This window comes from Adiantum capillus-veneris, chromosome 9, assembly GCF_014529385.1.
Source record: "Adiantum capillus-veneris isolate H3 chromosome 9, ASM1452938v2, whole genome shotgun sequence".
Classification (NCBI taxonomy): Eukaryota; Viridiplantae; Streptophyta; class Polypodiopsida; order Polypodiales; family Pteridaceae; genus Adiantum; species Adiantum capillus-veneris.
Window position 1 is genome coordinate 105,510,256 of NC_140939.1, and position 25,728 is coordinate 105,535,983.

The following is a 25,728-nucleotide window of genomic DNA, read 5'->3' on the forward strand; positions in this document are numbered from 1 at the left end:
ATGTTCTTGCACGATATCAATCATTTTTTCCATACAATGTAACAATGTAAGGTACCACACGAATATCTCCTTTTCCCAATGAGTAGACCAGTAAACAAACTCATAGCCAGTAAAGCCCGCAATTGCAAGGTCCTGCAGCGGCTATAACAGAGTCAAAAAGGCCCTCATCCAAACCCAAGTTATGCAAGTATTGCCTCCATTAATATAGTTGACGAACAACAGCCACCTTTTATGCATAAGAAGTTACTAGGACCAAACTTTATATGTGCCCAGGTGTAGCAGTCGTTGAAAACAGCCAAGTTATCAAGCCAAACCAACACATATATACACATACACACAAATATACACATACACATTAACTCAGGCTGATGTCAACACATACCCCTATTTCCAAACCAAATGTTTAACCATATTTATGTCTGCAAAGGTCAAGTCCTGCAGCAGCTAAAAAATAGAGCCAATATAACAGCCTGTAACGACAACCAGCTCATGTAAGTGTTCCCTAATACCAAAACCCATAACCAGGTACCTTACTACAGAACGCAGGTAAGGTCCTAAAGTGGCAGAAAAAGCCAATATAGCAATCTGTATAGCTAGCACCATTCACCCAGGTGTTCTCCCCATTGGTACATTCAACAAAATAGGCCAAAAAACAGTAGCTCTTTATGCACAAGCAGTCCCAAGGCCCACAACAATGCCCAGGTGTAGCAGTTAAGATTATGCAGTGGCTTTTTACAAGGCCGACCCCTAAATTACATGTAGGTATTCCCTTCAAAAAGACCATTATTTTGCTCAAATGCTAAGCCATATGGCTCAAAAGTTTGTCTCTCTATGTCTAAGACAAATACACAGTGTATAACTCAGACGGCATCTTTCTTCACTAACCATGCAAAGTACTGCAACAACATTTAAACAAAACCGAAGCTTTGTAGTAAGGTACATGTGTTACTTGAGCTGCAAGCTCCATTTTAGCAAGTTTAGACAGTAGTGAAAAATGAGCAGAAAGAAAGACCTACTCCAGGGCTAAGTGAGGGCCAGAGTATGCCCTCACCTCAGTTTATATAGGATGGCATGAACGCTCCCAGAGCCAACAGGTTGAATGCAATTGGCCCCCTCAGCTGCGCGAGCCTGTAGTGCCATTGCCTGGGGAAGGCGATAGAGAGTGGACAGGGGCCGCCTAGCCCATGTGATGATTTCACTTGATTCTTCACGCTTTGGTTAAGTGGGGATCAAGTCCCCTTATGAGGCAGTTTCCAATGGTATGGAAAAAAGGGGTATCTTTATTATGCAACCATGGGGGGGGTTTTAAAAAAACACTTATGACCAGTATACTAGTGTGTGTGTGTGTGTGTGTGTGTGTGTGTGTGTGTGTGTGTGTGTGTGTGTGTGTGTGTGTGTGTGTGTGTGTGTGTGTGTGTGTGTGTGTGTGAGAGAGAGAGAGAGAGAGAGAGAGTGAAGAGAGAGAGAGAGAGAGAACAATTGATGATCTTATGTTTAGTCTAAAACAATAGTTTTATTCTTCATGTTTCTAGTTTTTGGTGGCATTATTCTAAGGCATATAGCATTTAGCCTATTTAAGTTCAGTTTGAAATTGATGATTTCCCGCAAATTATCTATTTGTGCCCTTATCTTTTTGAGATTCTTGCTCGTTATCTCAATGTTGAGATCTGCAATGATACTATCATATGGATTTTGGGATGTGCCCATATGATCTTTTATACTTTTAACATTGTCTTTAATCTCCTTTGTCTCCCCTAGAATCTTAAAAGAATTACTTTCAGCTAGCTCGCATTGGTACTACTCCATGGATTGGAGTGCCATTTAACTCACTCCATATACATTTTATAGTTTAGATCTATTGTACTAAATAGATCCATGATTTTTTTATGGAGAGATGATGAAGTTGAGAAGTCAATGTTTGTTGATTTGTTTCCTCTCTTCTTAGCCTTTAATTCAACTTCACTTTGATATTCTTCCTTAACTCCTTTATTTTTTCGCTTGCTAATACGGATCGTTTTAGCATTTTCTTCTTCGTTTTCTTTAAGTTCATGATTTTCTATAGTAAAAATGTTATCATACTCAATAAGTGCCTCTTATATGTTATAGAAAATTGATGAAATTTAATTGCATTTACATTTTTTAATTGAGTATAAATATAAATCAAATTGTTTTACCATGAACTATAGCATCATTGACATCCATTTTATGTCCTTGAACTCTGAAAACAAATTCACTATATAATTAAACTAGTGTGTGTGTGTGTGTGTGTGTGTGTGTGTGTGTGTGTGTGTGTGTGTGTGAGTGTGTGTGTGTGTGTGTGTGAGAGAGAGAGAGAGAGAGAGAGAGAGAGAGAGAGAGTGTGTGTGTGTTTGCGTGTGTTTTTTTAAATATATAGTTTGTGTCCATATATATTAATCAATTACATGAAATAAACATCAAATTCTAAGTAAAAATCATTACATTGTTGCAATGATTATTTATGCATGTGTATGTGATATATATGTGTTTGTGTGTCTTTTTTAAATATATAGTTTGTGTCCATATATAATAATTAACTACATGAAACAAATATTAAATTCTAAATGAAAAACATTACATTGTTGCAATGAGAATTTATGCATGTGTATGTGTGTGTACGTGATTTATAGAGAGAAGGGAGGGGAGGGATAGCAAGTTATTTGAAATCAATAGGAATAGTTATCAATGATGGAAAAAACATCTGAATGTCGCATTTTGGTTTATTTTTTAATGTATTAAGAGATTTTTAAAAAAACATTTATGAATTCATTACTTGCTAATTTTCATCAATACATTTGATACTCGTAGATAATAAAAACTAATAATTACACTTATGTTCTTAATGATTTCAATAAATTTTTCTATAAGAAAACTATCAAATTTCTATGTAATCTTTTTTTTTAATGCACATACATATATGAAGATTTAGAATCTACATATTACAAACATATATGTTCACATAATATCAATAGCAAAAAGAGAGTTCGTCAGAATACTACCTTCTCTTCTTTTTGATAAACTTCAAATTGTTCTTTGTGCTTATATGTTTTTTCTCTTGTAAAATCTAAATATGATTCCAAACATGAGTTTTTAAAAATAAAACAAATTTACATACATACATATATATATATACACACACACACACACACATAAATAGCTGCATAATTAATTTACCTCCAAGAAATCAAGATTTCTTGCTTTAGCAAAATCCAAACATATGATAGAATAGATATAAGTTATATGATTCAAAAAAGAATAGGATATGCATGAGCTATTAAATACAAAAGAATGTGATCGGCGCAACGTTTAGTTCCAATAAGATTCAGGAATAAACTTTACAATGATTTTTAGTCTCTCAAAAGTTCTATGAGAAAACAATGTACCTCCATTTTCATATGCATGCCTTAAATCTACATATTTATTATGACCAGTAAACAAATCATATACTAATATCGTGTAACTATCTATTATATCTAACATTTGCTTGTATTTCATTAGCTTTATTTTCTCCCTAAGTTAAGAGTATTATGAGCTATAATTCTAAGTGTTCCCCCTATTTTACCAAATGACCCCCAAGTATTTGATGTTTCTATCATCCGTGGATATTTCCAACCTGTAGGCATCAACTCTCTTTCAAACTCCAAAGATAGAGCAATTCGTGTCTCCAATGGTAATAATCTCAAGATAGCATCTCTCATTTTCCTAATGTAATAAAATATATATATATATATATATATAAGATTATTTGTATATTCATTCATAATTTGAATATACAAACCGTTCGTATATTTTTATATCTTTTTATACATAGAATTTTTTAAAAAAAATGGAGACTCTTTTAAAAAAAGGATTAATGCAACACCATGTCAAAGGTTTTGTATCTTCTCTATTTTATTGAATACTACTATTCAAATCACTATTAGAAGTGCCTTAAGTAAATATCTTGCCATAAATATAAGAACTTAAAGGTCATTTTTTTTCCTTTAAATTGTTATTTATACAATTAAAGTTTTTATTTTTTCACTCTTTGCTATTAAATATAAACAGCTAAAATAAGGAAAAACGTAAGTTTTACCTTTGTGAAGGCTATACAGTCTTCAAAGTAGAGAACAAATGAGCAAAATTTATTGTAAACAATTCTTCCAACTCTAAGTGACTGTAAGGAGATATCTTTCTTATGTTGAAAATATTCTGCTACATGCATATGAAAGATGACATGCTAACAATGAATTATACATCATAAAAATAACTTACTATTAGACATTTTTAATATAGTCATATTTGAAATCAATATGAATCCAAATTGATACATATGAAACATCTCAATTTAAGGCAAGTAGGACTATTTATTATTGAAAAGATTAAGTAATGTGTATGATAGAGAGATAGAAGGGGGGGGGGGGGGGGGGGGGGGGGAGAGAGAGAGAGAGAGAGGTTTTACTTTACCTTGAGGTATCTACTCAAAGTTAAAAAGTATTTGGCAAGTATCTTGCAATTCCCATGACATCAACTAATAGTAGACACAAAAATAGATGTTAGTTTAAAAACTGTACATGTCACCATAATATGTAAAAGTTCGCAATATGATGATTTGAGCAATTAAATGAGGACTTAAATATCTGAAGGAAAATCTTAGGTAGTTTTAAAAATGTTCTATGATGGGGTCTTAAAAATGTGATTGATTTTTTAGCAACTTATTCTGGGGTTATTCTTAACCATTATTATTGTGCTTTTCAAGAATATACAGCTAACACTCTTCTTTGACATGGCAAATTTTTCCACTATTGAAAAAATTCCTTAGTATAGTGTAACAAACAGTAAGGTGTTCTACTTGAAATTGCATTTTAATTAATTAAATAAACATTAATGTATGAAAATATTCTATTATGTACACAATGCTATCCACACAAACCTAGCATATGGAGTCATAAAGATATGAATATTTATTAGAAAATTGTTGTCCTAACTTTGGTGTGGGTAGGTTTGGGACCAATATTAACGATTGTTTAGGGTAATGGACCAAAGGGTTGGATTCATTGGAGATTTTAAAGAATCAAAAATCACCTCAAGGTGCATCTACCTAACTACATAGTACCTACAAAATGATACGCTGCAATTCTTGAATTCTCATGGTCATGAACAGATATCACAATCACCCCACATACACTATCAAAATTGCATTGAGGTGTGTACCTACCTAAATATTACATACATTACAATAGCTCTCGCACACAAAACACATACACTATCAACATAGCCCTTTTTCTCACGATCATGGTTCGACCTTCTATAGAGAATTTTCTTAAGTTAAAAATATTTTGCTACATGTATATGAAAGATGATATGCATGAGCAAGCACGTTAGAGCTTAAATATTTATACAAAACTCTTACCTATTTTTCAACAAACAAATTTTTTACAATGGGTTTATTGCAAATGTGAGTGAGGAATCAACAACTTATTTCTCATGATCCTTATTGTGCTTGTGAAAAATCTTTATTAACACTCTTCTTTGACATAGTGAATTTATATGGAAGATGACATGACAACAATGAATAAGACACCATGTAAGTTCTTATTGTATGTGTTTTTGTAATACACAAAATTAACTTAACTTTAGACATGTTTAGTATATACATATATGAAATCAAAATTAATCGTAAATAATTCATATGTCAAATCTCTCTTTAATGCAATTATGATTATTTATTTTTGAAAATATTAAGGGTATGATATATATAGAAGGGAAGAGAGAGAGAGAGAGAGAGAGAGAGAGAGAGAGAGAGAGAGAGAGAGAGAGAGAGTTACCTTGGGGTATCTACTCAAGTGCAGTTTAGCAAGAAAAGCTCTTTACAGGTCACAAGATTGACTGTTGTTCCAGAGACATCAACTCTTGGGGGACTTGAAGCTCATTCTCAAACACATCCAGGACATCTCCTCCGATACGGTCCTCCACCAATGCCATCAGAAGTTCTGCTTCATCCACTATCGTACCTCGAGCTATCAAACCTCGCGCTATGTTTATGAGAATCCACCTGGACCCAAGGCATCGAGGAATTTCGGGTTCATGTTTCCCTTTGTCCCCTCCATCAAGGGGCAAGTGATCATCAAAAAATCTGAATTAGCTGCCAACTCAGTTGCATTGGAATAGTAAGAATAAGGTATTCCTAACTTTGCTGACCTACCTTTATATGCCATTGGGAACCCAAAAGCTTCAGCCGCTCGCTTTGCTATGGCCATGCCAATCCTTACAAGCACCATAATTCCCACTCGCTTTCCACTTTCCTGCAATGCACTAAGACAGTCTGTGTTAACCAACCTGCATCCATTTTTGCATTAACTACAGCCATGCAGGCTCTTCAAGAGCATTTTTGAATCCAAGGTAGTTTGCAGATATGATTTCAAAATTTTGACTAGCATCTAGAAAATAATGACTTTTATCTGCATCATTCCTAAGACCCACTCCATGATCGCTTAGAAGGTGAATCCATGGATGAGGATAGCTTGCATGTCCCGATCTAGATGCATATACCACAAACTTCTTGCCATCGGCGTACTCTAGATTGTTTGGATCAACCCACACGTCGCCACTCTGCTGCGGTAAAAAAGACCTTTGAAAGATTTTTTTTCAAGTGATCAATCTGTAAAGTGACATGCTCCCAATCATACACATTCTCCTTCATTTTTCCAAGGTCCAAGTGTATAACCTTGAGCTATCAAACCTCAAGCTATGTTTATGAGAATCCACCTGGACCCAAGGCATTGAGGACTTCCGGGTTAATGTTGCCCTTTGTCCCCTCCATCAAGGGGCAAGTGATCATCAAAAAATCTGAATTAGCTACCAACTCATTTGCATTGGAATAGTAAGAATAAGGTATTCCTAACTTTTTTGACCTACCCTTATATGCCATTGGGCACCCAAAAGCTTCAGCCACTCGCTTTGCTATGGCCATGCCAATCCCTACAAGCCCCACAATTACCACTCGCTTTCCACTTTCCTGCAAAGCACTAAGACAGTCTGTGCTAACCAACCTACATCCATTTTTGCATTAACTACAACCATGCAGGCTCTTCAGGAGCATTTTTGAATCCAAGGTAGTTTGCAGATATGATTTCAAAATTTTGACTGGCATCCAAAAAATAATGACTTTGCTCATCGTCATCAAAGCCACCTGCAAGTAAGTTTGATCCATTCCCTGTGATCAATGTTTGTGCACACTGTTTTTCTGGATAAAGCAAGGCCCCTTTACCAAAAAAACCAATGTACTAAGGTAGGAAAATAATGTTCTTTAGGTTGAAAGTAGATGATCGGTCCATACGTTTTGATAAAAGAGTTAAGTTATTCTAGAGATGGCAATCCAGAGAGAGCAAGCCTTTATCTGCATCATTCCTAAGACCCACTCCAAGATCACTTAGAAGGTGAATCCCTGGATGAGGATAGCTTGCATGGCCCGATCTAGATGCATATGCCTCCTGCTTGCTAAGGCACCCTTCAAAATTTGCTTGCCCATCTTTATGATTGCATGGTATTGCAACAAGGGCAGCCGCATTGTAGATAAGAAATGGTAGCAAGCATGTTTAATGAGAGAATCATCATAGTTCCATTAATCAATGTGGGTAGATTGCTTAGTTTACCTTCAGTTCGGAGTTAGAAGAGGCTTGCCAGTCCAAGCTTCGACTTGCAGTCATGCCAGTCTAGCTGCGCCCCTTCATCATCTTCAAAATCAGGTGTTGATCCCATGATCCCATGTCAACCTCTATTTTATCATTAGAAATCTCCACAGGAAATCCATGAGGAGGAGTATCATCAATTTCTACATCATGCGCCACTTCTACTTCTACCTCCTTGACGTGGTGCAAATTGATCTCTTTTGTAGACATATTGTTTATGCCTTAATTTCTACTTTGTGTTAAACCACTGCAAGTATGTAACTCTCTCTCTCTCTCTCTCTCTCTCTCTCTCTCTCTCTCTCTCTCTCTCTCTCTCTCTCTCTCTCTCTCTCTCTCTCACACACACACACACACACACACACACACACACACACACACACACACACACACAATTTTTCCTACTTGGTAGGAACGACCTCAAAGAGAACTCTAAGATCTGTCCAAATCTCTTCTTCTTCTTTTCTTCTTCTACTCGGAGATCAGTAGCTTGGGAGAGGCATTCAAAATTTGGCAACAAAATAATGAAATTGAGAACACCTTTGCATATAGAATTTTGGGAGTGTAGCAAGTAATACCAAAGCTCCTCCACTTTGCCAAGGTCCAAGTGTATAATCTCAAATTTGGCTCTTGCAACACCGAATATATGTGAGGCTTCACAAACATCTGTTTTGCATGAGCATACACCATCGCAGTAGGTAGATTGCCAATCCTCACCTCATCTGCAGTGCCACCAGTGGGAAGATATATCCAATACTCATTATCATCAAAGCCACCTGCGGGTAAGTTTGATCAATCCCCTGCGATCAATGTTCGTGCACTTAAGAAGCCCTCAGCCAGGAAACTCTGGTTTGTTTTTTGGCGGATGCAAATTGAGGGTCTCTCTCCATATGCAATCATTTACGCTTGCATCTTGAGGGCATGTGACACTACACAAGATGTTCATAGCAAATGCCCCCTTTGTATGCCAAATGTGGTGCATGTCAGAAAGCACAAATGTGCTTCAAGAACTTCCTGTCCGCCGGAACATGTTAGTCAAGGGCTCTTGATAAAGAAGCATTGTGGGGTTTTTGCAAAAGGGCAGGGCCAACAAGATCTGGGATTGGTGAAGCGAGGCAACTCTCCAAATGCAATCACGTGCAATTGCATCTCGAATGCATGTGTTACTAGGCAAAACACTGATGTGGAAAAAAAACGATTTAGACCAAGAAGCACCAGCTCATATGCAATCATTTACGCTTGCATCTTGAGGGCATGTGGCACTACACAAGAGGTTCATGGCAAATGCCCCATTTGCCAAATGTGGTGCATGTCAGAAAGCACAAAAGGTGCTTCAAGAGCGTTCTGTCCAGAACATGTTAGTCATGGGCTCTTGATAAAGAGGTCGTCTTTTGGAATGCAAACTCATTGTGGGGTTGACCCAAAAGGGCAAGGCCAGAAAGCTCAAACGCAATCATCTACAATTGCATCTTGAAAGAATGTGGTAATAGGAAAAACGAAAATCTGAAAAAAACAATTCAAATTTGACTAAGGAGCACTAGCTCCTAGAGGGTAAGAGAACTCATAAGTGGTCATGGCACATGCATGCATCATGATGGGTGTAGCAAAATGAAGAGGGTGATAAGGCAGCCTATCTGCTGCACTTGAGTTTGAGCCATCAAAAACAAATGGAGGCCCGATTCCCATGATGCTTACTTGACATTACAACATCATTATTGTCTTGCAACACCAATCCGCAAAATGTGTTACTTAAGAAATTTATCTAGAGCATAGAAGTTCCAGCCATGATTGTGAGAAAAAGGGCTATGTTTGATAGCGTATGTGGTCTGTGTGCGAATGTTTTTTAAATTTGGACAAATTTGCCATGTCAAAGAAGAATGTTAGGTTAATATTGTTGAAGCACAATAACAATGGTTAAGAATAACTTCTTGAAAAATTAATCACATTTTCAATAACCCCATTGAAAAATTTTCCTTCAAAAACCTACCTCAAATTTCCCACAAATATTCAAGTCTTAATTTACTTGCTCAATTTATCATATTGCAACCTTTTACATATTATGATGGCATCTAAAGCTTTTAAACTAACATCTATTTTTGTGTCTACTCTTAGTTGATGTCATGGGAGCTGCAAGTTACTTGCCAAATACTTTTTAATTTTGACCAGATACCTCAAGGTAGTGTAAACCACCTATCTCTCTTTCTCTATAAATAAATAAATTAGAAGGAAAATTTTAATAGAACAGCTCTACTATACAGGATTATTTTTAAGAGTGGATAAATTTACCATGTCAAAGAAGAGTATTATTAAAGATTATTGACAAGCACAATAAGGATTGTGAGGGCTAACTTTGCCAAAAAACATTCATATTTGCAATGAACCCAGTATGTCCGCATAATCTTTTTTTCGTTCGTTTCATAGAGAATCTAACATAATCCTTTCTTTGAGTTAAAGGTAAAACTCAAGACAAAGGGTTCTCATAATAAAGAAGTTGATATTTTTTTAGGGCAAGGCATCGTGCAAGCGACAGATGGATGAGAGAGAGGAAGACGGAGGCATCACTCATTGCTCAATGGCAAGGCAGGAGCGGACAAAAGAGAGGGCAGTTGTCACTTGTAGTTGTGGCGTTGTTCATCATACGCTCAGTAGAATGGCGGAGAGTCCCTATATCCCCGCTATCAGACGAGACAACAAAGGCAAGTTCCTGGACTCTCTCTCTCTCTCTCTCTCTCTCTCTCTCTCTCTCTCTCTCTCTCTCTCTGTGTGTGTGTGTGTGTGTGTGTGTGTGGTGCACTTGCACGTAGGGCTCAGTTGAGCCTGTCCTGGTGCTGCAAGGGCCTCCATGGCGAACGTCTATTCGGATCGCTCGGGTTCTCACTATCATCCATAACCTTGGACCTCCTTGTTAGTCGACACAGTAGGTGTGTTGAGCAAGGATGGCATGAGAGGCAGGACGATGCTCAAAATGCAGAGGGTGAGCTTGCGCGGCAGAGGATGGACACAGCAAAGAGAAGGCAAGCGGTCGATATGGTGTACGATGCAGACAAGAGGATGCAGCAGGTGGGCGTGCTGCAGAAGAGCCCCAGGAGGGCGGGCAAGGGAGAAGGGGGAATGGTGTGCGTGCATCACCTCCAAATTAGATCTTATTGCTAAATGCATTAGCCTTTTAAGGTCGATAGAATCTTCAACGTTAATTAATTAATGAAAAGGAGAATGAACCCATTTTCAAAAAAATTGAGATAAGAGTTTTCCACAAATATTTAAATCCTAACTTATTTTCTCATATTACAATCTTTTACATACTATGGTGTCATCTATAGTTTTTAACCTATCATCTTTTTTTGTGTCTACTCTTAGTTGATCTCATTGAAATTGCAATTTGATCGATGAATAATTTTTACACTTGAGTAAATACCCCAAGGTAACTCTCTCTCTCTCTCTCTCTCTCTCTCTCTCTCTCTTCCCTTCTATATATACCATACATCATTGGAATTGCAATTTACTTGATGAATAACTTTTACCCTTGAGTAAATACCCCAAGGTAACACTCTCTCTCTCTCTCTCTCTCTCTCTCTCTCTCTCTCTCTCTCTCTCTCCCTTCTATATATATCATACACTTAATCTTTTCAATAAGAAATAATCATACTTGCGTTAAAGAGAGATTTGACATATGAATTATTTACGATTAATTTTGATTTGATATATGAATATACTAAACATGTCGAAACTTAAGTTAATTTTTCGTATTACAAAAACATATACAATAAGAATTTACATGGTGTCCTATTCATTGTTGCCATGTCATCTTCCATATAAATTCACTATGTCAAAGAAGAGTGTTAGTAAAGATTGTTCACAAGCACAATAAGGATCATGAGAAATAAATTGTTAAACACTCATTCACATTTGCAATGAACCCATTGTTTAAAAATAGTCTATTGAAAAATAGGTAAGAGTTTTCTAAAAATATTTTTTAAGTCCTAATGTACTTGCTCATGCATGTCATCTTTCATATGCATGTAGCAAAAGATGTTTAACTTGAGAAAATTCTCTGCAACATAGAAGGTCGAACCATGATTGTGAGAAAAAGGGCTATGTTTGATAGTGTATGTGTTGTTTGTGCGAGAGCTATTGTAATGTATGTACTCTTTATGTAGGTAGATGCAGCTCAATGTGATTTTTGATACTGTATGTGAGGTGTATGTGATATCTGGTTCATGACTATGACAATTCAAGAATCGTAGGGTATCATTGTGTATTTACTATGTAAGTAGGTAGATGCACCTCGAGGTGAATTTTGATTCTTAAAAAAAAAACTGTCATCTTTTTTTGCGTATACTATTAGTTGATCTCATTGGAATTGCAATTTACTTGATGGACAGCCAATGCGAACGTAGTTGAGATTAGCAACAACAATATACTGCAATGTTGCTCTTCAACAGCTGCTTACAAAGCAAGGGATGCTGGTGGTGTGGATTTGAACGCACAATAGTTACTGCTTCGAAGCTCTCTTAAGTCAGAGACGCCGGTGGGCACTGAAAGAGGACTACGATGAAACGTCTCCAACGTTGTATTGGTTATCAAACGCAACGGTTGTCATCGCCCTCGCAAAAAAATTCTTTTAAAATTCATGTTATGGTTTTACCTACGACTCCTAGGTGGCACCTCTCTCCATTATATAAGTCATTATATAAGTTAGAAGTAAACAAAAAGAAATTGGTACGAAACCCATGCCTTTTGAGAGAGTCTAATCCTGAAAATAAATGCCAGCCTGGCCCGAAGATTTAGAGGGTTAGGTGCGTGTCAGACAAGCACGGGCAGGCGTTTTGGCCTGCCCGGCGGCCTGCTTGGGTGCAAACTTTTCGACCATTGAGTTAGATGTCCCATGCGCAATATGCGGGTGGCATTACGAGACGGGTGTCCAGATAACATGCCAGATTGGCTGGGTGTAATGTCCGCCAGAGCAAGACCTGCTCCACCTTGAGGCTTGACCCATCCTTAGCACTCAGCAGTGTGCTGACGTCACTTGCCAGATTTGGGCTTAAGCCCTACTGTAGGCTTTAATCATAGTGACCCGAAAGGAAAATAATCGCAAAATTTTCAAGGCAAATCAAGGTGTGTATATTTTAGAGTGGAGTGGAGGCATGGTGCCAACTTCTTTCCTTAAAGAGATGTACAGTCGGACCATTCAATCCATTTGGGTGAAGCAATATGGGTTGGGCAAAGTTTCACCTCATGACCTCCCCACCATGAGGCGAGTGTAGCATTATATTGAAGTAACTTTGGCCCACCCTCGATACTAGTTCACATCGAGTTACCGCCAAGTCCGCATCCACTTCACCACCATGATGCTCTGCACATAGCTTGCAAAGTTCACATGCAAGTTCACTGAGAGTTCACATTTGCCAGAGTTTGCACTTAAAGTTTACAACAAGTTCGCATTTGGGATCAATGACACTGATGTCCACTGATGCATGACACCATATTTCAACCCTCTAAAATTGCTTCTAATTTGGCAATGTCAATATTATTTAATTATTTTTTGTGATAAGGGGAGGGGGGCGGAGGGGGTTTCTTCCATTACTTAATACATATGGAACTATTGCAGCAATTGTGGGCACCTTGCAAAGATGAATACTAAACCCACTATCTCCAAACTGTCCCTGAGCTTCACTTAAGATGGGTTGTTCCATTCCTTCCCATTTTCTTTTCACAGTAAAGCTTCCACTCCAATGTTGCACCTATTCTCTCAATTCATTAGCAACTTGAGTTTGCCATAGCAAATATCATTGACATTGCCCTGCCCTTTAGACCCATCCAACTGCAGCTTACTAGTCATCCGAAATTATCTTTTGCAGCTCAGCAAATTGGAGGTAGTACAGCATCCTTGACTCTATTGCATACTTTAAATGATCAGGCGACCGTTAAATCCCACCACTACTCTTTGTCACCGCTTTGCATCTCTTAGAACTAATAAGAGAGATTGAATACTACGTTTCTGTACACCGCCTGCAATTTTTACTCGGTACACTGGAGATTTCACAAGAATGAAAAGAAGGATCTACACAGAGACTAAAAAGGTCTTCTTGGTACCAAATTGCTAACCCGCAAACTAGACCCCATTTTCTCCACATCATGTGAGCTCCAAATATAATTAAATCTACATTCTTCTAACTAGCTTAAACAAAATTAAAACAAAACGGTAATACTCAGATTCCACTTACCCTCCCCATACCTGCACACCTAAAACACATTACAAAGAGATACTTTCTTGCAAACACATCAACAATGGACCTGTACATCAAGCTACTTCTGTCAACATTCTCTCAATTTGCCGACTCAAGGGATTGCGATTGCCATTTTCAATCTTTGCTATGGAGCTTGAACTAGGCATTTGCACATCAGCAAACACAATCTAAAACCATTCACTCTGTGGCTCGAGAGATTCTATTGGAAGCCAAATGCAACAATGCAGAAATTACCCACAAGTCATCTCTAGCCAAAGTAACAGAACGTGGGTGCTTGAATTAAACCTACCCTAACTATCAGAGAATGCCCTCACAGCATGGAGAAACTCCTTCTGCCAACATACCCTGAGAACGTAGCAACCATACTACCTTTAATGCAGAACTAGCAAATAGTAACGTCCCTGAAAGCAGAGCAGGCAAAAGGCTGAGGCTAAGTAATTAGGGTGCAAGTAAGAACCACAAGGTGCCAGAGTTCAACATCCACCTTTTCCACAGCCCAACCCAAACAAATATCAAAAAACCAGTGCCAATAACTTTACAGACACTAACAATCACTTACACACTAACAAACGACTCTTCCAACATGAATCTGGTTAACACATAATTAAGAAAGTACATACACCCACTCTCTTAATGGTTAACAATTAATGAAGTATATACACCGGTTGACACATAATTAAAAAAGTATAAACACCCTCTCTCTTACTGATTAACAAATAACTAAGGAAGTATATATACACCCACTCTCTTACTTCGAAACCCATGAGGCACTTTGAACAACAAAAGCTCTAACTGATCAAGTATTTAAATTAGTAAAGTAGATTACATCAAAGCAAGTCTACAAAAACATGTGAGACAAACCTGAAGGTCTGACCAACTCACAAAGACTGTTAGAAGAAAACCCCACCAGCACTCAAAATGAATAGAATATTCACACTTCTATGCATCTCAGCCCAGGCCCCAGCATCTCCACGGAGACTTAACTTTCAGTGATCGCTCGCCTTGTACAATCAACCAACTTCCAAGCTACTAAATCATACAGCTTTTACATAGGTGGCTTTTGACTGGTTATAGGGAATCTCCATTGTCTGTAGGCCCAAAAACATAAGGCAAGGTGCTGTTTTGGCTTACTAGCCACTCTTTCTGTGCATGATTATCCAAGGCTTCACTTGCCTCTGCACAAAACAACCTCAACATCTTCTAGCATGTACAAATACAAGACAAACAGTTGCCTCTTACATAAACTGCAAACACTCTTTGGTCTCAGCATCCAACTTAACGTTCGTTTTTTGGTGATGAGAGCTTTCCTTTGCTTGTAACCAACCGGACACTTTCTCTGCCATCATCAAGTATTTCTGGAGCTTCTGCTGTTGAAAAAAAAGTGGTGAAATAAGGTTCTGCCCTTAAATCTTATTTTGAATACATTTAAGGATGACTATTATGACCCATTTAAAGTAGAGCAGGAGAAATGCGCATGAACACATTCATAAATCGGCTGAAAGAAACTAGCCCTAGTTGCCCGTGTTTTAGGCAGCCCAGGTGAAAAATGGCAAACATAGAAAGAGTTTCTCCATTTCTGCGCAGCTCACAACATGCACCCTTAAATGTGCATATTGCAACAGGGACATATCTATCCATTAACCTATCTTTTAGCAAGCATGGAAGAAAGTAAACTTATTGAAGACTAACCTCATAATGAGGACAATAGCAGCTTACCTTATTGGAAGCTTCAGCTTGGCAAAGAAATGCTAATGCATCCTACCGAAACAGCAAAAATATGTTGTGGATAGTGTAGCAAACAGCTGAAGGTCTATCAATAAGATGCCTATCACCCCTTCTCCAATGCAAAAAATGATGCCCGTCTCTTTCTTTAAACTACCAATCATCCTTGTCAAACACAACATGTCCACTGAGTGTCTAATAAAAGTAGGATGTACAATTGAGATATCCATCCGGCACTATAAAAGATACTTGGCACTCCAGTGTCAGCTAAGTCAATGTATCAACCCATACACCACATTGACAATACGTAACGCGACTAGGAAGTATCAGCCAAATTATATTACACAAAAATCCAAAAACATGCACAAATATATATTGAAACGATCGCTAAGTGAAATCACGCTTAAGAAATATTTTACACATCAGTGTAGGCTAAGTCAAAGTAACCCTTTAGGCTTCAGACCACAAAACAAATATTAAACATTTATAAGAAATATGAAACATAACTAGTTCAGTGCAGTACAAACGAATGATCTGCAAAGACATCTAGAAACACAGCCAAATACGCCTTAAAATGGTTGCTGAGAAAGTATGCTTGTGATGCTCTCCAGACAGATTAAAAATGATATGTAGACTTGTAGAAAGCACTATTCTCCTTGCCCATGTTCATAAAGAACCACTAGCACAAAATTACCATGCTTCATATGAACGAAAGGGCAGAAGCAAAAGCAACAATGTTAAATTTGATAATCTCTTTGGAGTGTGGACAAAGAGCCACATTCATAAAAACTAGGGCAACAAAAAACCATCCATGTTAACCATTGCATTGGCTAAAAACTTGGCATAAGCAGTTCCCCAACAAACCTCACAAGCAAACCCCCCCCCCCCCCAATCCAAAACGAAAACCCTGAATTGACTCTATTGATCCTTAAATTATTGCACTTTTCAAGCAAACTTACGCCGCTATCTTGACATTTGGCATGTATCCACAAGAAAAGGATGCAGCCTTCATGATCTACTCTGCACAATAGTACGTAAGGTCATCCTTTTTCAAAGCTAGATGGAATAGAATCATAAGCTCACATCCAATATCAGAGACGATTGGAAACACTTCGCATCTTTGCACAGATACTCAGCAAAGGGATAAGCTCTAAAGTGTAGCACTAGCTTATAATAAATTCATGGAGGAGCATCCGATTACATGTAAAAGTAAGCTCGGCAAAACATGGGACTGCACAGGTGAAAATGATCCGAGGGAAAAAAAGATAGACAGCAAGAAAACTTTTCCTTAAAAAGACTTAACAAACAGTAGTTTGAAGGGAGGTCTCTTGCAATCTATGTAGCACCCAGACTTGTGAAATTTGTCTTGGTGACATTATTTTTGTGACTTGTTGAGTCTTTGTGACATTATGACTGTCCTACATTGTGTCATTTGGTCCAAACTCCAAGAGAGAATCGATGGGCATGTAAGCAGTCCCCATGACACCATCTAACATACATTGTATGAACCCTATGTGTACCACCTCTAGCCCAGTCATATCTCAGTTGGCACTGAGCATGTGCAGTGTCATACGCCATTTCTACTTGTATCTCACTCCAAAGTTGATCCCTCTGTTCATGGGTTGTTCCCTCAGTAGAAGAGCTACTTGGTGATTCATTCTATTCCACATGAGTTGTACTACATGATGCATTAGCCCTATAAGCCCACTAAGCTCTTACTCAAGAGAACATCTTGTATCCACTTTCACTCTAATCTAGTTTAGGTTTAGTATTATTTGATGTGGAATGGAGAACTCCGAATTATGAATGCCTCTTGCTCTATCCACCCTAGCCCTAAAACGAAATGATAAACCGTACTCAAAAGACAAACACAAAAGACCAGAAGAAACTGGGAAACACATTTCACCAAAACTACTCTGCAAGGTCATTGCACCCTGTCTATTTACCTTGCATGCTAAATGCCTTGAAGCACACCTGTACATACACAATCCTAGCCACACTTGTAAGCAATCTCACGATGCCCGTAACCACTTCAAGTGTGAGACACATAGCCACAAGGTGTATCTTATGCATTATACTACATGATCATACTCTCAAAACCTTTGACAAAAAATACTGAGCGAAAACTGTTTACAAGTAAGATCCATTACACATCAGGCTCAGTATGTACAGAGAGCCTAAACATCACATTCAAAACAGCACTTCGCAATACACAGAAGTCTACCAAAGGGGAAAAAAAGACAGCTATGCATAAAATTGCAGAACTGGGTAAAGATCGAACCTTGCAGAAAGAGATTGCGATGTACTTAAAGACACCCTTGAAATCCCTTGTCTGGCAGGATCTCTATCCACCTGCAAAGCAGCTAATCTTTTCTCCATATTGCCAATCTCTCTGCGAAACTTCTTGGCCTCAACATCCATTGCTGTCTTCAACGTTTCAACTTTCTTGTCTAACATCTGAGGGCAACACAACTTGCTAAGTACTTTTCACCACCAGTGAGAATTCCTTTAAGAATGATGAAGCTTCCTTACTAACAATAAACTTTCACAAGTAAGCTCAATACCTCAATGGCATCGTCTTTGTCCTTCAAGCTCTGATCCTTTTCATGACTGGCTTTCCTCAAAGCAACCACTTCTTTCTGGAGTATGTCATAAAGGACACCAGATACTGTGTCTTCTGTACCTTCAGCCACCTCATTTTTCAAGTCGACATTTACCTTGAAAGTTTCCTCACTTTCTTCCCTGGATACTGGGAGCATCTGCTTGTGATGCTCTGAGAAGCCATTGGCAAACAACTTGTTTCTGTTTGGCATGGTATCTGCAGGCCTTCCTCCATCAAAGGATTTGGATGTTGATTTCACATTCCTCATCAACAATGAGCTGGAGATGGAACCTCTCAATTGAGGAGTTGAGGTACGCCGTTTACTGTTGTACCCATTTACAACTGCTCTAGAAGGATCTTCTGCTCCACCAATAGATTGTCGCCTTGATGCACCATTCAAGATTCGCAGCCCATCTTCCCTTCCAACAGAAGGTGACCTGCCCAATGAACCATTTGACGAGCCTTTCACCCCCTCTTCGAGTACCTTAAGCCGTAGTTGAAACTTTTCCTGTTGACAAATAGAAAACTTAAAGTCAATCAGTACGACGAAGACATCACTCATTTGCTAGAAAACAATCAGACTTTATACTGTACACTAACCTTCAATTGAGCTTGCGTCTTTGCTGTTCGCTCTGCTGTATTCAGCTTGTCACGAAGCTGTTGCATTTCACCCTACTTGCAATGACACCTATCAAAAAACTGCACATTCTATGTATCTCATACTTTGAGAGTAACCGAAGTGCTCACCAGCATAACTCGTCTTTCGTCAAGCCATTGTTTCACAGGCATGACCTTATCATTGGCATCTTTCCATTCATTTGCAACCACCGTAGCTACTCTGTTTGCAGATACCCTTGTTCGTGCAAGCTCTCGTTCAAGGGTCCTCTTCTCTTCCTGCAAACAATCATTACAACCATTATTACATTAGTGAACGACATCAAGTAAGTGTCCACTACATTTTCCCCAAAGCTAGACAGGAACCGCAAGTAAAAAATGTGTCTAGTAATGCATATTTGTAAATGAATAAGCTACTGTCCATTACCAGAACATGTGAGGCTGCCTTTTTTACTTGGTCAAATCAACAACAAAGAGCTAGCAGCATAGAGCTCTACCAGTAGCTGATTTACTTGCCGCTGTCGCTCTCTAACAGCATTTGCTGCTGCACCCCCTGCAAGAACAGCTTCTTCGAGTTCTGCCACAGTTGTACTAAGTTTCTCCACTTCAAAAACCTTTTGCCTGTGCATCTTGTCCAAAATCTTGTTTTCCTCCTGGAGAATAGCTGCAATTGTTAAAACAAACAAGAAATACCTTCAAATTTTCCACAACAAAAAGGCTCATGAATAGCACCTGACATATATCTATCTGCTTCATCAACTCTTGGTTGCGATTCTGCAAATCATCCACCATGGATGCCTTAAGTTCTGCAATTTGGACGGTCCTCTCAGCTTCCAACAAAGCCGCCTCCTTGGACTTTGTAAGTCTATCAAGGGCCCTGTTATCATCTTGTAGCTTAGCCACCTGCATAAAACAGAAGACGCATAATCAATCAAACATAGTGAACAAGAGGCTAAAGCATACAAAAAAAGACATATATAAGCTAGAGAACTATTCCAATCACTTCAAGACATACTTCTTGGCGTGCTATTTTCAGCTCTGCCTCAAGTGGTGCAAGTATGGCTTCAATTGGTGGCATATCTTCATCTTTCTGTGCAGCATGAACTCTTCGAAGTGTTGCTTCAGCTGCAACCTGAGCTGCAAGTGCTGCCTTCTTTTCATCATTGATTTTCTTGGCTTCAAGGTTCTACAACAGAAAAGCTCAATTGTATATGCCATGACGCCAACTTCCACCAAGGTACTTGCATTGAGAGATGGAACTTCAACAAGCAGCATAACTCAAGAAGTACAAATGGACCCCACTAATACCTTATTTTCCAGCAGAAGTTCAGTCTGCTTCAGCTTCTCCTCTACCTTCCTCAGGACATCAGAGAGCTGGCCCAGCAGCAGATTTTAGACTGGAACCATCAGTACAGTAGAGCAACATTACAATTTAAAAAAACAAAAGCACCCGAGTATAGATGGTACCTCCTCATATGCCTTCTCCCTTGCTCTCTCCGTGAGTCGTAGTGCCCTGATCTCAGCTTGGGCATCTGCAAGCTCTCGTTCCTTGTCTGCAGCATTGGTACCAGATTTTCAAAAAATTGTCAAGAAAAGGTAGCAGATGAGTTGGAAATGCCACATTCTCATGTACCATCTCACCAACAACTAACATCAAAACAAAGTAAAACACTGCAGTATGACCAGATAAATACAGTGCACCAGCATAAGGGTCAAAAACATGCAGTATGTAAGGGAACGGTTAAGATTGTGCAACTGGCAAGCAGAAACAACCGATCAAGACAGAAGAATGTTGTGCAGATGCAAGAAGTTCTCTGACACATACCCCGAACTTCATTCTCAAGCCTCGTCAATTCAACTCTTAGTGGATCCGAGCCAGATAACAAGTTGAACATATCATCAGCCTCCACACTTTGTTTGATTGAACTTTTGCGCCTGAGCTTTGAGTCAGATTTTGGCAAGGTTGCATTTACATAAGGAACTGGGCCAAACTCGTGCTGTGGCTTTCCATTTCCATAAGAGTGGTCAAGAAAGTTGTCATCTTCATCTATGCTGCTGGCTAAGTCCGACATTGCACGCAAGACAAAAAAGCCTTGAAAAGGTTATCCTGTATAGTTACAAATCATCAAGAAACGATGTATAGAGGCATGTTCCCTGTTTGACCGGTTGTTTAAGCTGTAGTATTCTTTGGCAATTGTGATTCTTCGACAAATGTGATTAGCTGACAGCACTGCTGCAAGATTGAGATGACTTGGACCAATTTCAAAACCTACTAAGCCTTGCTGCAGAAGAACAAGACCTGCTCTTCAAATATGTTCTCTTTGCATGGAAAAAGGAATATGTCCCAGTCTGTCGTAAAGAAATCTAGTTCTGTAGCAAAGCATGAGTGGTAGAAGGTGACAATGGGGTAGAGAAGGAGGTACACATAGCTCTGTGCTTCACTTCAGTAGCCTCCTGAAGCCTTCTGGGTCCGCAGCCCAATTGGTTACAAGATCATATAGTACTGCAGTCAGGTGCATTGAAGGTTGGTTGCTGCATTGAGTTCCAACTATGAATAGCTCCCTAAATGGTAGATGCAAGAGAAGAAGATCAAGGCATGATTGCATGAACTTAATGAAAGTATGCAGCGAAGGTACAATTTCTTAAGTAGAGCAGAAAGCCCTTGCTGAAGACTAAGATCTGAACTGAAACCCTAGCTCGCCAGAATCTTTCGAAATGTAGCTAAAACCACGACATGACAAGTAAGCTCTCACCTTTCTGAAGAATTGAGGGAGATCTGAGTCGGAGTGTGGTTGCTGTTAGCTTGCAACGCTGAAGCTCCTCAGACTTTTGAACTCAAATGGTGCAAGGTAGTCCATTGCGTAAGTTGAAGGAGTTTTGCTTTCACGCATGGATCTGCAACCAAACTCCAACTTTCAGAACACCGCAAGCCCTAATTTTCGTAGAATGGACTGCACTTGCTAAGCTTCCGCAGGAAGATCTGGAGGAGGAAGCCACGATTTACCTGCGAGAGAGCTGTTCGCAGGGAAGTGGAGGGAGCCGATATGCGCGTCGGGGAGGGACGCTTTCTCGGGGATGTGGGGGTTTGTAATGGAACTGATCTAGCAGAAAACGGCAAGAAACGGGAAAAAGGGCGGGGATGGAGAGGGAGGGGGAACTATAGGGAATGGGGCCAGCAGTAGGTGGTATCCGTGAAAAGAGGGTTGTGGGCGATCTCGACTGTTCATGGGCGATGGCCGCCAAGCTTTTGCTGCTGCACACAGGAGCCAAGCTGAAGAGATAATGACGCACTTTAAGCAGAAATTCTTCAGTGTAAATGCACCCTCCTTCCCCTGGTTTTAGTTTCAAAATCCGCACTTTTCCCTCCCTTTGCAATTGAAATCTGTTACTACATCTTTATTATTCCTTAAATTTTTTGTCGCTCTCCCTAAAGACCATGGACCTCGGTGTTCTAAAATGCCCACGCAAGTTGCAACGCATATTTTACCTACACGAAGTTGCAATCACCGAATCACATGCTATCCCTCAGATTTAACCTTGCTGAAGGCAATGATCAAACATTTGCTTCATACAATATCTGTCAAGAATTTAGAGCAACCCTTCAAAAATCAGTGCCACTCATACAGCAGCATTTTTTGGCTTGCTAATAAAACAAGTTTAAGTGATCATACCTTAAAGATAGTGCATCTCCTTGTGTTGTACATATGTTGGACATGTGTCCCTTAACTTTTAAGTAGGCTTGGTAGAGAAGACTCCAGGCAATCATGTCATTTTCGGCTTACATGAGGCCTTAGTAGCCTTAATAGCCTCTCAAGATCCTAGGAAGCAATTATGGACCCTTAGATTAAGCTTGTTGAATTGAATAGGTCCACATGGCAAAGTCAATGTTTTCTCCTACTTTTGATTGGGGGTTAAGAGACACAATAACTAGGGGGACACGCTTAGCTTTAGGGCACGTCCGCACAATCAGGGTTGAACCTTCGCCTACATATGTCAGCAAATGAAGCCCTCCTTTCTCAACTCTTTCGAAATTGGCAGTGTTGAGAAACCCTTTGTTCTACCCTGCCCTCTGCAAGTCAAGTAGAAAGTCTGATACGTTTATAGCTCCCATACAATTTTGTTGATATGTGGCAGAGGTAGAACCCCTGCTCATGCACATCCGCCCTTATTCGACAGAAGGTGGGAGTCATGGGATCAATGATGGAAGTTGAATCTAGGGGCAGAGAATCTCCACCATCTTACAATAAAAACTAACTTTGAGATCTTGAAAATAGTGCAAAGAAAACTAACCTTGGGATGCGGCTCCTAATCTAGGACGCCCCATTCCCTCGCACTCGAGATTGAACTGAGGGTGAGAGCCCAATGCCCGAACCATTACACTTGTGTGTGCCATCTTGCTTTAGATGTGGGGTCCCAAGGTTATAAATTTAAAAATGCTAATCCCGAGATTAGTTTTTAAGATCTACGCATGGGAGCACACACTCTCTACCATCATCTTATCTACTCCTTAAGAGAGAGAATTAGCTTGTGGGCCACACACACTCTCCCATAGTCTTATGTAGACTATTCACCTTGTCGATTCTATGGGCTTTCCAACTTAACCTCCATATTTATTTGGTTGGCCTAAGACATTTTTCACTTGCTTGCCCTCACAATGCTCCACGTAGCCTACTAATCAACTATGGGATTTACCAAAGTTGTGAACGGTGGGGATTTGATAGATAGCAGTGAGTAGCTTTTTTTGCAACGTTTATAACAACGAGATTGCTTTTCATGTCATACCAGCTTTTTGTTGGGGTCATCCCAACTTGGGCGGCCAACTACAATATGAATACCTTGTAATAATTATATAAAGGCTTAGAAAACCTAATGATATCTCTATCCTCTAATTTTGCGCTACTGGTCATGCGCCTTATCTTCCTTACCTTTTATGCCACTATCTCCTTGCCATGTCTGTGAGAGAAGCATTTCGCTTCCGCTTCGTGCTCTACAAGTGGTATCAGAGCCTCTGTTCGCAAGTCCTAAGCTTGAAGACTAAGGAGCAATCAAGAACATGTGGCTTGTTGTGAGCTTTCGGAATTGGTGCAGTGGGAGCTCAGCCACGGCAAAAATTCCCAAGAAGAGGAAGCAAGGAGACGGGCCATGTGAAGACGAGCTTATTAGCAGAGAGCGAGCTTCAATGGCGATGGCATCATCCTATGTAAGCTCGCCATTTGCAGCAGCAAGGCAAGGAAATGGCACTGCATCTTTGATCTCCTCCAACATTCATGGCGTGGCGAACGCAGTCAGCCTCATATAAACCCATGCTCGTAAGCAAGCAAGTGCATGTCAATGGCGTCTGTGCTACCCTCACCATCGAACCCTTCAAATTTGAGAACAAACTCAACAAGATTCGCAAAGGCATCCTAAGTCTCATGGATGGGCATCTCATCCCATCTGCTGGTTGGGGTGAGCCCAAGGTTTTCTACGTCAAAATGCCTTCGATGAAGCCATCTCCCAACTTGATACCTTGGGAGAGGAGTCTTACAAGGACAACAATTTGATTATGCAATTGTTGTGTGACAACCTCGTGCGATGTAGGTAGTCTATGCACAAAAAAGTGCAAAAATAGTGTTACGACGGTGGTGCTCATACACGTTAGTGATGATGACATTGCTGCAAGCAACAATTATTCAAAATAATGACGGTTGCTGCAAGCAACAACAATTAAAATTATGGCAGTTGTTTTTTACATTCGAAGTTTTTTAGTTAAGAGAGACAGAAGCAGGAAACGTTTGTGAAAGCCTCAATCAATTCCAAACTATAGGATCAAGTAATCTTTGTCTGTTGTGACTCGTGATCAGATAATTTGATTGATCATGTTCACATTGGACGTAATTAGCTGCTTGAGGCGTATTTCATATTAAAAATGTTCTTATTGGTGGATGGTTCCCTTGTGATTGGGTCTATGCAAGGTCACACCTCTCAGTAATCTCTATCGAGTTTGTGGACCGTGTTTTTGAAATTGTGTTGACTTGCAACAGGTAATAATTAGCTACACCTTTCAAACAAAAGCTCACTTCACTTACATATATATATATGATGCTACCATAAATATGAAAAAACATATATGTGGCTACTGAGCGCAAAGAAGAAGAATAACACATAAGAAGTGGTGATAGTAGCATGATACCGAATTTGAACGTGACAATCGATACAAGGGTAGAAGTTACAAAAGGATGATGGAGATCATAGTAGACATGATCGACACAATGATGGAGATTGGGGTAGACATGATCGACATGAGATAAGGTGTGAAACACGAAGAGACCGTGACAGAAAGGATGAATCAATTCTCTCTCACATTTATCTACAACAGAAAGATGGCCTATTCCAGGCACAAAATTCACCATGCAAGATTTTAAGCTTGTCAATAAATTTGTAGCTAGAAAAGGATGGCCACATACAATCAATGACGAAGTTGAGGGCATGTGGGTTGCCTTCAAGTTGAGAGAGAATCTTCTTAAAAGGGTCAATGCTTATGTGATTATTTGATTGGGATAAGGCCTTTTTATCAAATGAGCCACCAACCTCTTCCACGTTGCCAAGTTCTTTGACATCATATCAATGTCATATATCCTACGGTCAATCAAACATTGGAAAATTTGTGCAGCTTTTCAAACCCGATTGTGTGCATGGTTCTCAATAGTCTATATTGGTGCTAATCTATGGCTTTTAAAAATGTCAACTCGAGGTCACAAGAAGTACCACTCTAGTCTTCTCTTTGGTTGAGGTCTCAGCCACCATCTTCAACGCTGAGAAAGATCTCTCTCTCTCTCTCTCTCTCTCTCTCTCTCTCTCTCTCTCTCTCTCTCTC

General features: G+C 39.4%; 2 protein-coding genes across 4 annotated transcripts; both read right to left on the bottom strand.

Annotated features, from left to right (window-relative positions):
* Positions 1–5,874: 5,874 nt before the first annotated feature.
* Positions 5,875–7,758, bottom strand: LOC147450930 (glyoxylate/hydroxypyruvate reductase HPR3-like). Its single transcript, XM_086520550.1, has 4 exons — positions 7,681–7,758; positions 6,936–7,015; positions 6,203–6,336; positions 5,875–6,017 (listed from the first exon to the last, which is right to left on the bottom strand). The coding sequence occupies exons 1-4, from the start codon at positions 7,756–7,758 to the stop codon at positions 5,875–5,877; spliced, it is 435 nt and encodes a 144-aa protein (XP_086376676.1).
* Positions 7,759–14,717: 6,959 nt separating this feature from the next.
* LOC147450931 (microtubule-associated protein 70-1-like) lies at positions 14,718–21,766 on the bottom strand. 3 transcript variants are annotated; one of them, XM_086519919.1, is made up of 12 exons: positions 21,626–21,766; positions 20,698–21,375; positions 20,340–20,425; positions 20,181–20,246; positions 19,888–20,058; positions 19,605–19,775; positions 19,370–19,525; positions 19,005–19,151; positions 18,858–18,929; positions 18,220–18,765; positions 17,937–18,112; positions 14,718–15,300 (listed from the first exon to the last, which is right to left on the bottom strand). In XM_086519919.1, exons 2-12 carry the CDS (start codon positions 20,942–20,944, stop codon positions 15,279–15,281), a joined length of 1,860 nt encoding a protein of 619 aa, XP_086376045.1. In that variant the 5' UTR covers positions 20,945–21,375; positions 21,626–21,766; the 3' UTR covers positions 14,718–15,278. The 3 variants fall into 3 exon arrangements, with proteins under 3 accessions (XP_086376045.1, XP_086376046.1, XP_086376044.1); XM_086519920.1 differs by having other exon boundaries at positions 14,718–15,297; positions 20,698–21,404; positions 21,626–21,763; XM_086519918.1 differs by having other exon boundaries at positions 20,698–21,404; positions 21,626–21,763.
* Positions 21,767–25,728: the final 3,962 nt, after the last annotated feature.